The sequence below is a fragment of the Tachysurus fulvidraco genome, chromosome 1 (assembly GCF_022655615.1).
Source record: "Tachysurus fulvidraco isolate hzauxx_2018 chromosome 1, HZAU_PFXX_2.0, whole genome shotgun sequence".
NCBI classification, from domain to species: domain Eukaryota; kingdom Metazoa; phylum Chordata; class Actinopteri; order Siluriformes; family Bagridae; genus Tachysurus; species Tachysurus fulvidraco.
In genome coordinates this window covers 26,282,481-26,294,046 of record NC_062518.1, presented here as the reverse complement: position 1 = coordinate 26,294,046, position 11,566 = coordinate 26,282,481, and the positions used below count along the sequence as shown (strand labels likewise).

General features: G+C 41.4%; 1 protein-coding gene across 1 annotated transcript; it reads left to right on the top strand.

The window, feature by feature from the left end:
• The first annotated feature begins 5,481 nt into the window (after positions 1 to 5,481).
• Positions 5,482 to 10,466, top strand: abcf2a (ATP-binding cassette, sub-family F (GCN20), member 2a). Its single transcript, XM_027169378.2, has 14 exons — positions 5,482 to 5,623; positions 6,175 to 6,387; positions 6,639 to 6,821; positions 7,081 to 7,252; positions 7,375 to 7,470; positions 7,718 to 7,820; positions 7,911 to 8,006; positions 8,103 to 8,222; positions 8,332 to 8,421; positions 8,807 to 8,917; positions 9,039 to 9,101; positions 9,221 to 9,349; positions 9,693 to 9,896; positions 9,985 to 10,466. The coding sequence occupies exons 1-14, from the start codon at positions 5,482 to 5,484 to the stop codon at positions 10,090 to 10,092; spliced, it is 1,830 nt and encodes a 609-aa protein (XP_027025179.2). The 3' UTR covers positions 10,093 to 10,466.
• Positions 10,467 to 11,566: the final 1,100 nt, after the last annotated feature.

Below are 11,566 nucleotides of genomic sequence, written 5' to 3'. Positions count from 1 at the left end.
AGTGAGTGTGTGAGTGAGTGTGTGAGTGAGTGAGTGTGAGTGAGTGTGAGTGAGTGAGTGAGTGTGAGTGAGTGTGAGTGAGTGAGTGAGTGAGTGAGTGAGTGTGTGTGAGTGAGTGTGTGTGAGTGAGTGTGTGTGAGTGACTATGTTTTGTACTGCAAAATCTTGCCTTTTGTCTAAAAATTAGTTTAAACTTTGGATAAGAGGACAGAAAATGTGTACTGTGAAGTTCAACTTTTTATGTCTATGTGTTCGGTATTAGTGTACGTGAATGTGTTAACGTTACTGGATGTATTGCGTATCACTTGACATTCTGCTTTATCTTCCTGTACGATCGACTGTGTCCATGAACTGAAGCACTGTGTAATCATTTCTCTATAAAGACATAATGAAATGTTTACTACGACTGAGGCTTACATCACTCGAATAGAAAGAATCAGATTTGGATGTCATTAGAACGTGGATGTCATGCTTTCATCTCTCTGTACAACTTGTTTCGAAGTCGTAGGCCTTTTTTTTCCCCACAAGGGCGATGTGAGCACGTGTGGGTATTGTTTTGTTTGTTTGTTTTGTTTTGTTTTGTTTTTCTGTACTTTCATGATCGGTGACTCTACATATCATTTTTGTGAGAGGCTTTAGATTATGGCCTCGTTGTTTTCACACATCCGTTCTACTCACACTGGTGCATGTTGCATGAGAACATACAGGCCTGTTTTTAGAAAACAGCTTAGCATGAATCAGTCAGCATTGTAACTTTGTTGCCTTAAAAGCTTACTGAGGATGCAGATTACAAAAAAAAGCATTTACCAAAGTTTTAAGTGTAGGACAAATTTTTATTTTTTAATCATTATTATATTCTTTATTTTGGGTAGATATGGGTCATATGCATACACCTGAGTTCGAGGGCGTGCTGATAATGATGGCATTACCAGTCACAGGTTCACGTATGTAATATATATACTGTGTAAGGCAGCTGTGTCCAGTCTTATCCGGACAGGACCGGTTTGGGTGCAGGTTTTCATTCCAACCAAGCAGAAGCCACAACAGAGTCTACTAAAAGCCAACAACAACTGATTAAACAGGTGGAATCAGGTGTGGCTTTTGCTTGGTTGGTATAAAAACCTGCACCCACGCCGGCCCGTTGTGGATAAGCTTGGACACCCTTGGTATAAGGTATTGGCATGATGTGGCATTGAAACAGCTACAAAAATTACTGTCAAATTGATTCTGGGACACCAGGTCCTGTGATTTTTCTAAGAATGTTCTTTATTTATAGTAATAAAAACTGTGTTCTCATGCTGCAAACATTTGTAAATGAATAAATGCATTTGTTTCCTCACTCTTTGTCAAATGATTTATTGGACTACTTTGCTGTCTTATGGGCATGATTTAAATTAGTTTTAAACGATATATTAACCTTTCTAATGGACTGCTCTGCCCTGCTTAGATTTAAGATATGCATTAGTTCAGCTACATGTTTTGTTGCCCATGGCGTGCAATGATTAATGAGTTGTGTTGCAAATACCCCAAAAAAAATCGTGTGACTTTTTATCAAGTTCTGCCGGAGTCTATATGTGCATCCTCTATTTGGTCTATGTTTATCACACCTGTGAAAAATATAATGGTTATTAGACTGCATATGCTAAATTGCCCCTGTGTCAGTATGAGAATGTTTAAGTACACGTGGTGCACTGTGATTGGGTGGGATTCCCGTCTGAACATTCAGTGCTCCTGGGATAAGCCCTGGATTCATCATGACTCATGCCAGTATGCAGCAGGAAATAATGATGACACCAGGGAGTAATTAAAAGTTACGGTTTTCACATGGTTCATGGTAGACATATGAGATATCTCTGTGCTCAGATATGGCACCGCACATGCAGAATCGACGGGGAAATCGGGGGGCGACAGGACATGCTCCTACATCATTCTCATTCATTCTTGTGAGTGTTTACGTTCCACCGCAAGTGCACGTGAGCCTGGCTTTACAAAAACTCACTGGTCAGGTTACAGGGACAGAACAACACACTTTAATAAAGCAAATCTCTCCTATGAACTGCCAAAATACAGACAGCACATTTACATGTCCCACCAGAGACAGTAATATTCTGGACCATTGTTACACCACAATAAAGAATGCATATTGCTCAGCCCCACAGGCAGCTTTGGGTCTCTCTTATCACTGCCTGGTTCATCTCAAGTCAAGTCAAGTAGCTTTTCTTGTCATTTCAACCATATATAGCTGTTGCAGTACACAGTGAAATGAGACAATGTTTTTTCAGGATCATGGTGCTTTTTTGTTTTATGTAGCACCTTGATCCATAAAGTGCATCTGTGTACCAGTATCTTATACTAGTATCCTATACCAACCTACAGGGAAAAAAATTAGGTCTGTTAAACCTTTAGTAAAGACTGTAAAGAAATGGTCCAATGGAGACATGGTCTTGTACAATCATGCCAGGAACACATTGAATAAGGAGATGAAAGCGGCTAAGAAGAGCTACACTAAAGGTTGGAGGCTCAGTTCACCTCTAAGACTCAGCTTCAGACTGGAAAGGTTTGAAAGCCATTACCAAGGACAAGACACCATCCCCCAGCACTGTGGTGAATCAACAACTAGCTGAAGATCTTAATAAGTTTTATTGTAGATTCGAAACCCCCCCCCCCCACACACACCCATTCTGATCATCTCTTTACACAACCTTTAACACCTCCAGTAACCCCTCCCCCTCCTCCTGTGATCCAGATCAGTGAAGTTATGTGCGCTAGGTCAGAAAGAACAAAAGAAGAAAGGCACCAGGACCAGATGGTGTGACAGCAACCTGTCTGAAAACCTCTACACTGGACAGCTCAACAGATTACTGGAGCTGTGTGAAGTCCCTGTACGTATGCTTCAACATTCAATCATCATCCCCATCCCACAGAAACCCAAGATAACAGGGCTTAAAGACTACAGACCTGTGGTGTTGACTTCTGTCGTTGTGAATACGTTTGAAAAACTTATCTGAAAGACTTCACTGGACCCTTTCTGGACCCCCTGTAGTTTCCTTATCGAGCAAATAGGTCCTTGGACGATGCAGTGAATTGGGACTGCATTACATCCTGCAACACCTGGATAAATCAAGGACTTGCATAAGGATCCTGTTTGAAGATTTCAATTTGGCCTCCAACACCATCATTCCAACACTCCTTCAGACCAAACTATCTCAGTTATCTGTTCTTAACTCTATCTGTCAGTGGGTCATCAGGCTTCTGACAGATAGGCAGCAGCTAGTGAGACTGTGAATTGTCATGCCAAACAGCCACTCCAATAACACTGATGCCCCTCAAGGTTGTGCTTTTCTCCCTGTACACCAATGACTGCAGCTCTAATGACCCCTCTGTCAAGCTCCTGAAGTTTGTGGATGACACTACAGTCATCAGCCTCATTAAAGACGGAGACGAGTCTGCTAACAGTCAGAAGGTTAAAGAGCTGGCTGTCTGGTGTAGCCACAACAACTTGGAGTTTAATATGCTCAAAACAGTGGAGATGATTGTGTAGGTAGTGGTATTGCTGGCCCGAGACTCGAACCCACAACCTTAGTGTTAGGAGTCAAACTCTCTAACCATTAGGCCACAACTTCCCCAATTCCCAAGAACTGTATACATCCAGAGTGAGAAAACAGGCTCAGAAAATCACTCTGTATCCCTAACATCCAAGTCATACACTTTTTAAATAAAAAAGCGATAAAGAAGCCCAAACACCAGCACGACCGGGCGCAAGAACAGTTTCTTCCCCATGCATTCTACCACATGAACAGTTAAATTACCATCTCCATCCTAGTACATCCCTTTTATTTATGTATTTATTTATTTATTCGTTTGTTTGTTTGTTTGTTTGTTTGAGTCAGAATATAGTTTCACTAACATAGTCATCGTACACATGGAAAAAAACAGACTAATAAAAAGATGGTCCAATTTCGGCTCTTGCTCCACCCACCAGGGAGCGGAGCGTCGACGAATCCTACAATCTCATTGGTTGGCGAGCCGGTATCGAGCACACGCGTTGTTATGACGATGTGTCGAAAAGCCACGAGGCTTCCGCTTTCCTGTTAGCGAGCCGGGACCGCTCAAGTGGACGAAGTGAGAGTAAGTAGTACAATTACTTGTAAGGTAATCTAATAAAATGTGGCGTTTTAAGTCTAGTAATCAGGACACGTGTTGGGTATGAATGTTTTCCGGCTTTGTGTGTGGTTTCTAAAAAGTTTTTGCGGATAATGAGCACAATATGACGAGCTTTATGAAGTTAGCATTACTGCCTTTCGGATTGGCGCCGCAGGCCGGGGCTGTATTCCAAATGAACCTCTATTCCCTACAGAGGTGCCCTAGATTATTTTGGAAGTAATGCATTTTGCAGCCTACGTAGTGCACGTTGTGGTCAGTAGGAGGTTATTTGGGACACAGCCCCGATTTTTGCCGGTATATTTAGGGCACAATGCGGTGAGCAGACCTGAAATCTCTCACAGCTTTGTTTCTGGTACATCTAGATTTTCTGTGTGATTTCTTAAACTGATATTGACATTGCGGCTTTTAAGATGTCACATGTAAGAGCGAATTTAACGATTTAACCAGATATATAACGATCAGTGGTATGACGGGGTTAGCTTTAGCTTAGCATTGGGGAGATTAGCGGAGATACCTTAGAATGGCGAGAGTAGCAGGGTTAGCTTTAGCTAGCATGGGGGAGAGTAGCAGGGTTAGCTTTAGATTGGCATGGTAGAGTAGCGAGGTTAGCTTTATATTAGCATGGGGAGAGTAACGGGGCTAGCCTTAGCTAGCATGGGGAGAGTAGCATGGTTAGCCTTAGCTAGCATGGGGAGAGTAGCGAGGTTAGCTTTAGCTAGCATGGGGAGAGTAGCGAGGTTAGCTTTAGCTCGAATTGGGAGAGTAGCAGGGTTAGCCTTAGCTAGCATGGGGAGAGTAGCAGGGTTAGCTTTAGCTAGCATTGGGAGAGTAGCGAGGTTAGCTTTAGCTCGAATTGGGAGAGTAGCATGGTTAGCCTTAGCTAGCATGGGGAGAGTAGCGAGGTTAGCTTTAGCTAGCATTGGGAGAGTAGCAGGGTTGTTAAGTGTTAACTGATCAGATATGAACATATAAACATTTAAAAAGCCAAATGACGAAAAACAGTGATTACCTGTTTTTTCCCCCATTTATCTATTTCGTGGCCATGGAGGAAACCACTGAACTGATACACATGTTAAGGGGAAATAGCGTTGTCTCAGTCATGCACTTCACTTACAAAGTGGCCAATAGTGACTAGTTTTTGTTCCAGACAATTTGATAAAACCAGCAAGTTTCAGTGAAAGGGTTTAAAATTACAGTAATATTTTACAGTATGCTGGGACAACTGTGCCATAAATACATTTAAGATCTGTGTGTGTGTTTACCTTTGTAACCCTTGTCTCTCTCTCAAGGGCTCTTTGTTCCTGTTCCTCAGTCACAATGCCATCCGATTTGGCCAAGAAGAAGGCAGCGAAGAAAAAGGAAGCAGCCAAGGCCCGTCAGCGGCCCAAAAAAAACGATGAAGTGAATGGCGAGGGAGAGAAACCAGAAAGCCAAGAAAATGGCATGTCTGAGTTCAATGGTGAGTCAGAAGCATTAAACAGTGTCCCATACATGACCTGCTGACCCCTGAGCACCTGTTAAACAGTTATGCCTATATCTATTGTGACAATCATTGTTATTGTACACACCTGAACACTTTGCCGTCATCTCTGAAAGGAAGGTGGGTCATGTCCAGCATTTGAGCCAGAAATCACTGGCTATTAAAGTCCAGGGTGCTGATTCAAAAATGTCATGATCATTGGTGCACTATAGCTTGCATCATCTGATATCCTCAGTCATACTTGTCTGTGATTGGTCCAAATATCTCCTAGTCACTTAACATGTGTGCAGAAAGTAGCTCCCTGAACACCCCCCATCACTTCTGTTTAAATCTTTAATAATGGAGTACTATGCCAGCATTTCTCACTTCTGTGTTTGAGGCTTTCAAGCTATTTTAAATGTTTTATATTAACCTCATAATGTTTGTAAAATATTTGTTTGCTCTTTTGCCAGTTTTCTCATGTATTTATCATTTATAAGACTCTTGGTGCTTCTACTTTTTAACACTTTTTATTATTTTCCCCATCAAAGGAGTTGCCAGTCTTACTAAGGAGCTGGATGAGTTTGAGTTGAAGAAGACAGAGGCCCGTGCTGTTACAGGGGTGCTGGCATCTCATCCAAACAGCACAGATGTGCACATCAGCAGTCTCTCTCTAACCTTCCACGGGCAGGAGCTGCTCAGTGACACCTGTCTGGAACTCAACTCCGGGCGCCGCTACGGGCTCATTGGACTCAACGGAACAGGTATGGATTATTCCTCCAGAGAGATACGGGAGCTGTAGGAGAGTCATCTCAAAAAGGTGCAGAATATTTGTGACCCTGTTGTACTTGGGTGTTTCGCGCTAATTATGAAGCTAGGAACGATCCAAAATGGCCTGAAAACCTTAGCTTGTATAGACGTTACTTGTATAAATCTGTCACATGACAGCTGCTGGAATTTCAAACCAAACAATTAAAGGCAGTATAACCCTGTAACGAAACTGCTTTTTGTCCAGGTAAATCTATGTTGCTGTCTGCCATCGGTCACAGAGAGGTGCCCATTCCAGAGCACATCGACATTTACCACTTGACTCGTGAAATGGCTCCCAGTGAGAAGACGGCACTACAGTGTGTGATGGAGGTGGACGAGGAGAGGATCAAGCTGGAGAAAGAGGCGGAGAGGCTCGCTCATGAAGACTGTGAGTTTAAAGTTTATCTCTGTACAGACAAATCAGTGCATCAGAGCTCTCTTTGGGACAACCCACGTTTTCATAGGGGCTATTGTCAGTCATAGCTTCCTTTCCTAGGCGTGGTACAGTAAAGTTGTCTTTCTGAGCAAGCTCCTTAACAGTCTTTGATTTTAAGGAGGCACACCTCAGTTAAGAAACAAGTACTAGGATGTCTTTTTGTTGTTGACATGTTAATTAACGCTGTTCATGTCTCTTGCTTACCTGTTAGCCGAGTGTGAGAAGCTGATGGAGCTATACGAACGCTTGGAGGAGCTGGATGCAGACAAGGCACAGATGCGAGCGTCCCGTATCCTGCACGGCCTCGGCTTCACTGCCGCAATGCAGCAGAAAAAGCTCAAGGACTTTAGCGGTGGCTGGAGGATGCGTGTTGCTCTTGCCAGGTAAATTCTTCTGAAGCTCCATTGTAGTGTTGGGTGTCACTGTCTGACGCGTATTTCTGATTTTTGCAGCTCTGTGTTTTTGTGCATTTCTGTGAACTCCTTGTGATTTCCTCTTGTTCCAGAGCTCTGTTCCTAAAACCCTTCATGCTGCTTCTGGACGAGCCCACCAACCACTTGGACCTGGACGCATGTGTGTGGCTGGAGGAAGAACTTAAGGAGTACGTTACTGTTTCTTACATTCAAACATTAGTTTGTGTTCTAAAGTGGTTGTCCACGGATGTGATGTAAACAAAAGGCCGAATTGTAGCTTCGCCGTCGTGCAGTATGTTTCTCTGTGCGGCTGGGGCTTTGACAAAAACTAGACCGAAGCGTTTATCTGATCTGACTGCAACCTTAGCTGCAGGTTAGCCAAGTGTGTGTCGTCCATTTCACATCGAAAAATCAAACTTTCAATTCTGTTTATAGGTTCAAACGAATTCTGGTTTTGATATCCCATTCTCAAGACTTCCTCAACGGCGTGTGCACCAACATCATGCACTTACACCAGCGCAAGCTGAAATATTACACAGTAAGAGCCAACCATTTCTAGCTGCTTGCTCCTTTTGTTGGTTTTAGCGTGGTGGATGTTACAGGGTTATGTATTGTTTTCTTCCTCTAGGGAAATTATGACCAATATGTGAAAACCAGAGAAGAACTGGAGGAGAACCAGATGAAACGCTTTAACTGGGAACAGGACCAGATCGCACACATGAAGGTGAAATTGCACTCCCAGTTTTAAGATTGATTTATTTATTTGTTTGTCTGTCTGTTCTTAATTTGGACAATAAAATAACACCGCATCCATTCCCAGAATTACATAGCACGCTTTGGTCACGGCTCGGCCAAGCTGGCCCGGCAGGCACAGAGCAAAGAGAAAACGCTGCAGAAGATGGTCGCCTCAGGACTGACTGAACGTGTCGTGAATGACAAGGTGAGCCATTTTGTGCACTGTATGTCGTAACTCACTCACCTTAATGATGGGAAATGGCATCTATTATTCTGTGCCGCAACTCTAAACGTCATCATCTGTTTCCTTTCAGACCCTGTCATTTTTCTTTCCTTCCTGTGGTAAGATTCCTCCTCCAGTCATCATGGTTCAAAACGTCAGCTTCAGATATTCAGATAATACGGTAGGTCATGGCTAACGAGCAACAGCGGCTCCACCACATCCACAGAACATTTGACAACCCGATTATGTCTGAGCTTTGCCGTTAAGGCTATACTTTCTATGTAACGACGATAAATGATGCCAGACTTATCATGGACATGGTCGCAAATTTTATTATTTGATACTAGACTTTAAACTGTGGAAAGTACATAAACCTTTGTGCTTGACTAAGTTGGAGTTTTCCAGTTAAGGACTTGCGTGACTTGGCTACAACCAGCTTTGTACACCCATGTTGTGTTTCCATGGCAACTTTGAGCTCTTGGCCAAATTTCTGCAAATGTAATCCCTGTCTTAAAATTCTATGGTACCCCCTTAAGACTAATGCACTTTTTGTTTTTTGTTTTTAGCCAATCATTTATAAAAATCTGGAGTTTGGTATTGACTTGGATACCAGAGTGGCCCTTGTGGGGCCCAACGGAGCTGGCAAATCCACACTACTGAAGCTGCTCACTGGAGAGGTAGGTGTACTTTTAAATGCATGTTTGTAGGGTTTATATATGTTTGTACGGTTTAATATTACAGGCTGCCTTTTTTTTTTTTTTTTTTTAAACCCACTCATCTTTTACAATCTTTACTCAGCTTCTCCCGACTGATGGTATGATCCGAAAGCACTCCCACGTCAAGATCGGCAGATATCACCAGGTACGGCAGATTGTTTGCTTGTTTTTATCAACGTTCTAATTAAACTAACTGATGCTGTACAAGTTTGGGAATGAATTTAGATGCCTCTTTACCTTTTTGATTTTCTCTCTTTGCTTTAGCATCTCACAGAGCAGCTGGATCTGGACCTGTCCCCTCTGGAGTACATGATGAAGTGCTACCCAGAGATCAAAGAGAAAGAGGAGATGAGGAAGATCATAGGCCGGTATGGACTTACGGGCAAACAGCAGGTTAGTTTTACATCTTGGGCTTGAGGTTTACGTTTGGTGGCTCCCTGCATTCAGTGAGTCGGCATTGAAGTTGTCTTTGAAATGTCCCTTACATTCAGAGAGGGACAATCTGTGCTTTAACAGCCCAGACCTCTGAATTCTAGGCACAGAACAGTTTAATTTTGTAGCGTATGATCCACTAAGTTTATTAAATACAGATGTGTTAGAAATATATATATATTTTTTGTATAATACTGTAATTATTTGAGCGTTAATACTCTGCGCAGCAAAGTAATAGTAAAGAAATTCTTTATTGTTTTTAATCCTAATGGAGTTTCCTGTTACTGTGCACTTTTGATGTCAGGTGAGTCCCATCAGGAATCTGTCAGATGGTCAGAAGTGCCGTGTGTGCTTCGCGTGGTTGGCCTGGCAGAACCCCCACATGCTCTTCCTGGACGAGCCTACTAATCACTTGGACATTGAGACCATAGATGCACTTGCTGAGGCTATCAATGATTTTGAAGGGGGTATGATGCTGGTCAGCCACGACTTCAGACTCATTCAGCAGGTACATTTTGCAGACTGTTCTTCTGAGGACTTGTTGAGGTTTTTGCCTCTTAAACTAACGTGTTCATCTTTTTTATTCATGCTTATAGGTAGCTCAGGAGATCTGGGTTTGTGAAAATCAGGCCATCACCAAGTGGAGTCGAGATATCTTGGCCTACAAAGAACATCTGAAAGCCAAAATTGATAAACATATATAATGCATGCATTGCCTTCAAGGCGGTAACATCCCTACTATTGCTCCCTTTGGCACAGCGTGCATGCAGCCGAAGTACCATCTGTTGCAAAGACGTCCACAGTTTTCTTGTATTATTATTATTATTATTATTATTATTATTATTATTATTATTGTCTAAATTAAATAACTCGAGACAGGCTTAAGCATATTTTCAGGACATTTCCTTTCTTCCCTTTTTTTAATTAAATAAATAAGCGGTGTGTCAACAGCACAAATGTTGAAGCATCACTGATCTACATGGGCTCTTAAAGAGCTTTTATATTTCAAGTATTTAATGCTGTATCTGCAATAATAGACATGTCTGTGCATAACTAAATAAAAGTACCTTTGTCAGTACTTGCAGATATTATGGTGGTGTTTTGTGTCACCGTTTTATTGTCAGCGCTTAGCATCACCATGGAGGTCGGACGTGTATTAAAATTTGTTTTGCAATTTCTACAGTAAAAGTATTAAAGTAACACGGTTGTTCCATTTGGTCTGAGTCGCTTGTAGTTTCTTCTATACTGAACACATCTCAGTAGTGTAGTATACTGTTTAGGAGCCAATGGTTTTTCTCAGTTCATCCTGCATCATTTCATAATTTAATGTTTTTCTAGCCTATCCTGAGTCAGAATGCAAGATTGTTTGAAATGTAGGTGGAGAAAATAAGCCTGGTTACCTAGTTACTAGGGATGCTCAGATCAGTTCGAACGTCACCCGTATTTATTAAAAGGTTATCAAATCACATAAGCTAATTTTCCTCTGATATTTAGGGTATGTAGTTAATATTTGCCTCATTAATGACTTGTGCCTCTCAGTTGAATAAGCCTTGCATTTCAGTCCTTTTATACACTGTTGTATAAGATGTTTTTTTTTTTTAATCGTATAAGACTTTCCCTTTAGTTTTTGTTAAAGACTATTAAAGGCTAATGTTCAAGAATTTTCTAAATGAATTGTGATTTCTGAGGTAACTAACTGCTTGACATACAAGAAATCCAATCATATTAATTTGCTTAATATTTATCTCTCAACAGGTTATTAATTTTAGACAAACTTCTGTGTGAAGATACTCTGTGCATATTTATAATGTACAGTAAATGGTTGATAGACATTCATCCTAAAATTTAATGTATTGATCTATAAAGTGTTCCTGAATTAAAAAAAAAAATACATGTCTCCATTTTGTACTCCCTTTTCTCTTCTGGAAAACATGTCAATATTGTTTGGACTCAGCTTCTACTAATCTTTTGTTTATTCATTTAAATGCTTTAGGAAAGGTATTTGTCTACAAAAGCAGATCATTAGCATCAAACGTGGTTTATCTGTGTTTTTGGCTGAAACATTGTATATTTCCAATGTATACAATCTATATAGAGGACTGATGATGAAATCCGCACTTGAAATACAAATAGTTTGTTAGATGGATTATGGGTGTCTACTTTTTCCTCTTCTTACTT

Bases quoted from the DNA above. Each gene is read 5' to 3' on its own strand.
- abcf2a (XM_027169378.2), top strand. From the start codon at position 5,482: ATGCCATCCGATTTGGCCAAGAAGAAGGCAGCGAAGAAAAAGGAAGCA. The intron at 6,388-6,638 runs GTATGGATTATT...CTTTTTGTCCAG, and splicing joins CATTGGACTCAACGGAACAG to GTAAATCTATGTTGCTGTCT. The intron at 8,007-8,102 runs GTGAAATTGCAC...ATCCATTCCCAG, and splicing joins ACCAGATCGCACACATGAAG to AATTACATAGCACGCTTTGG.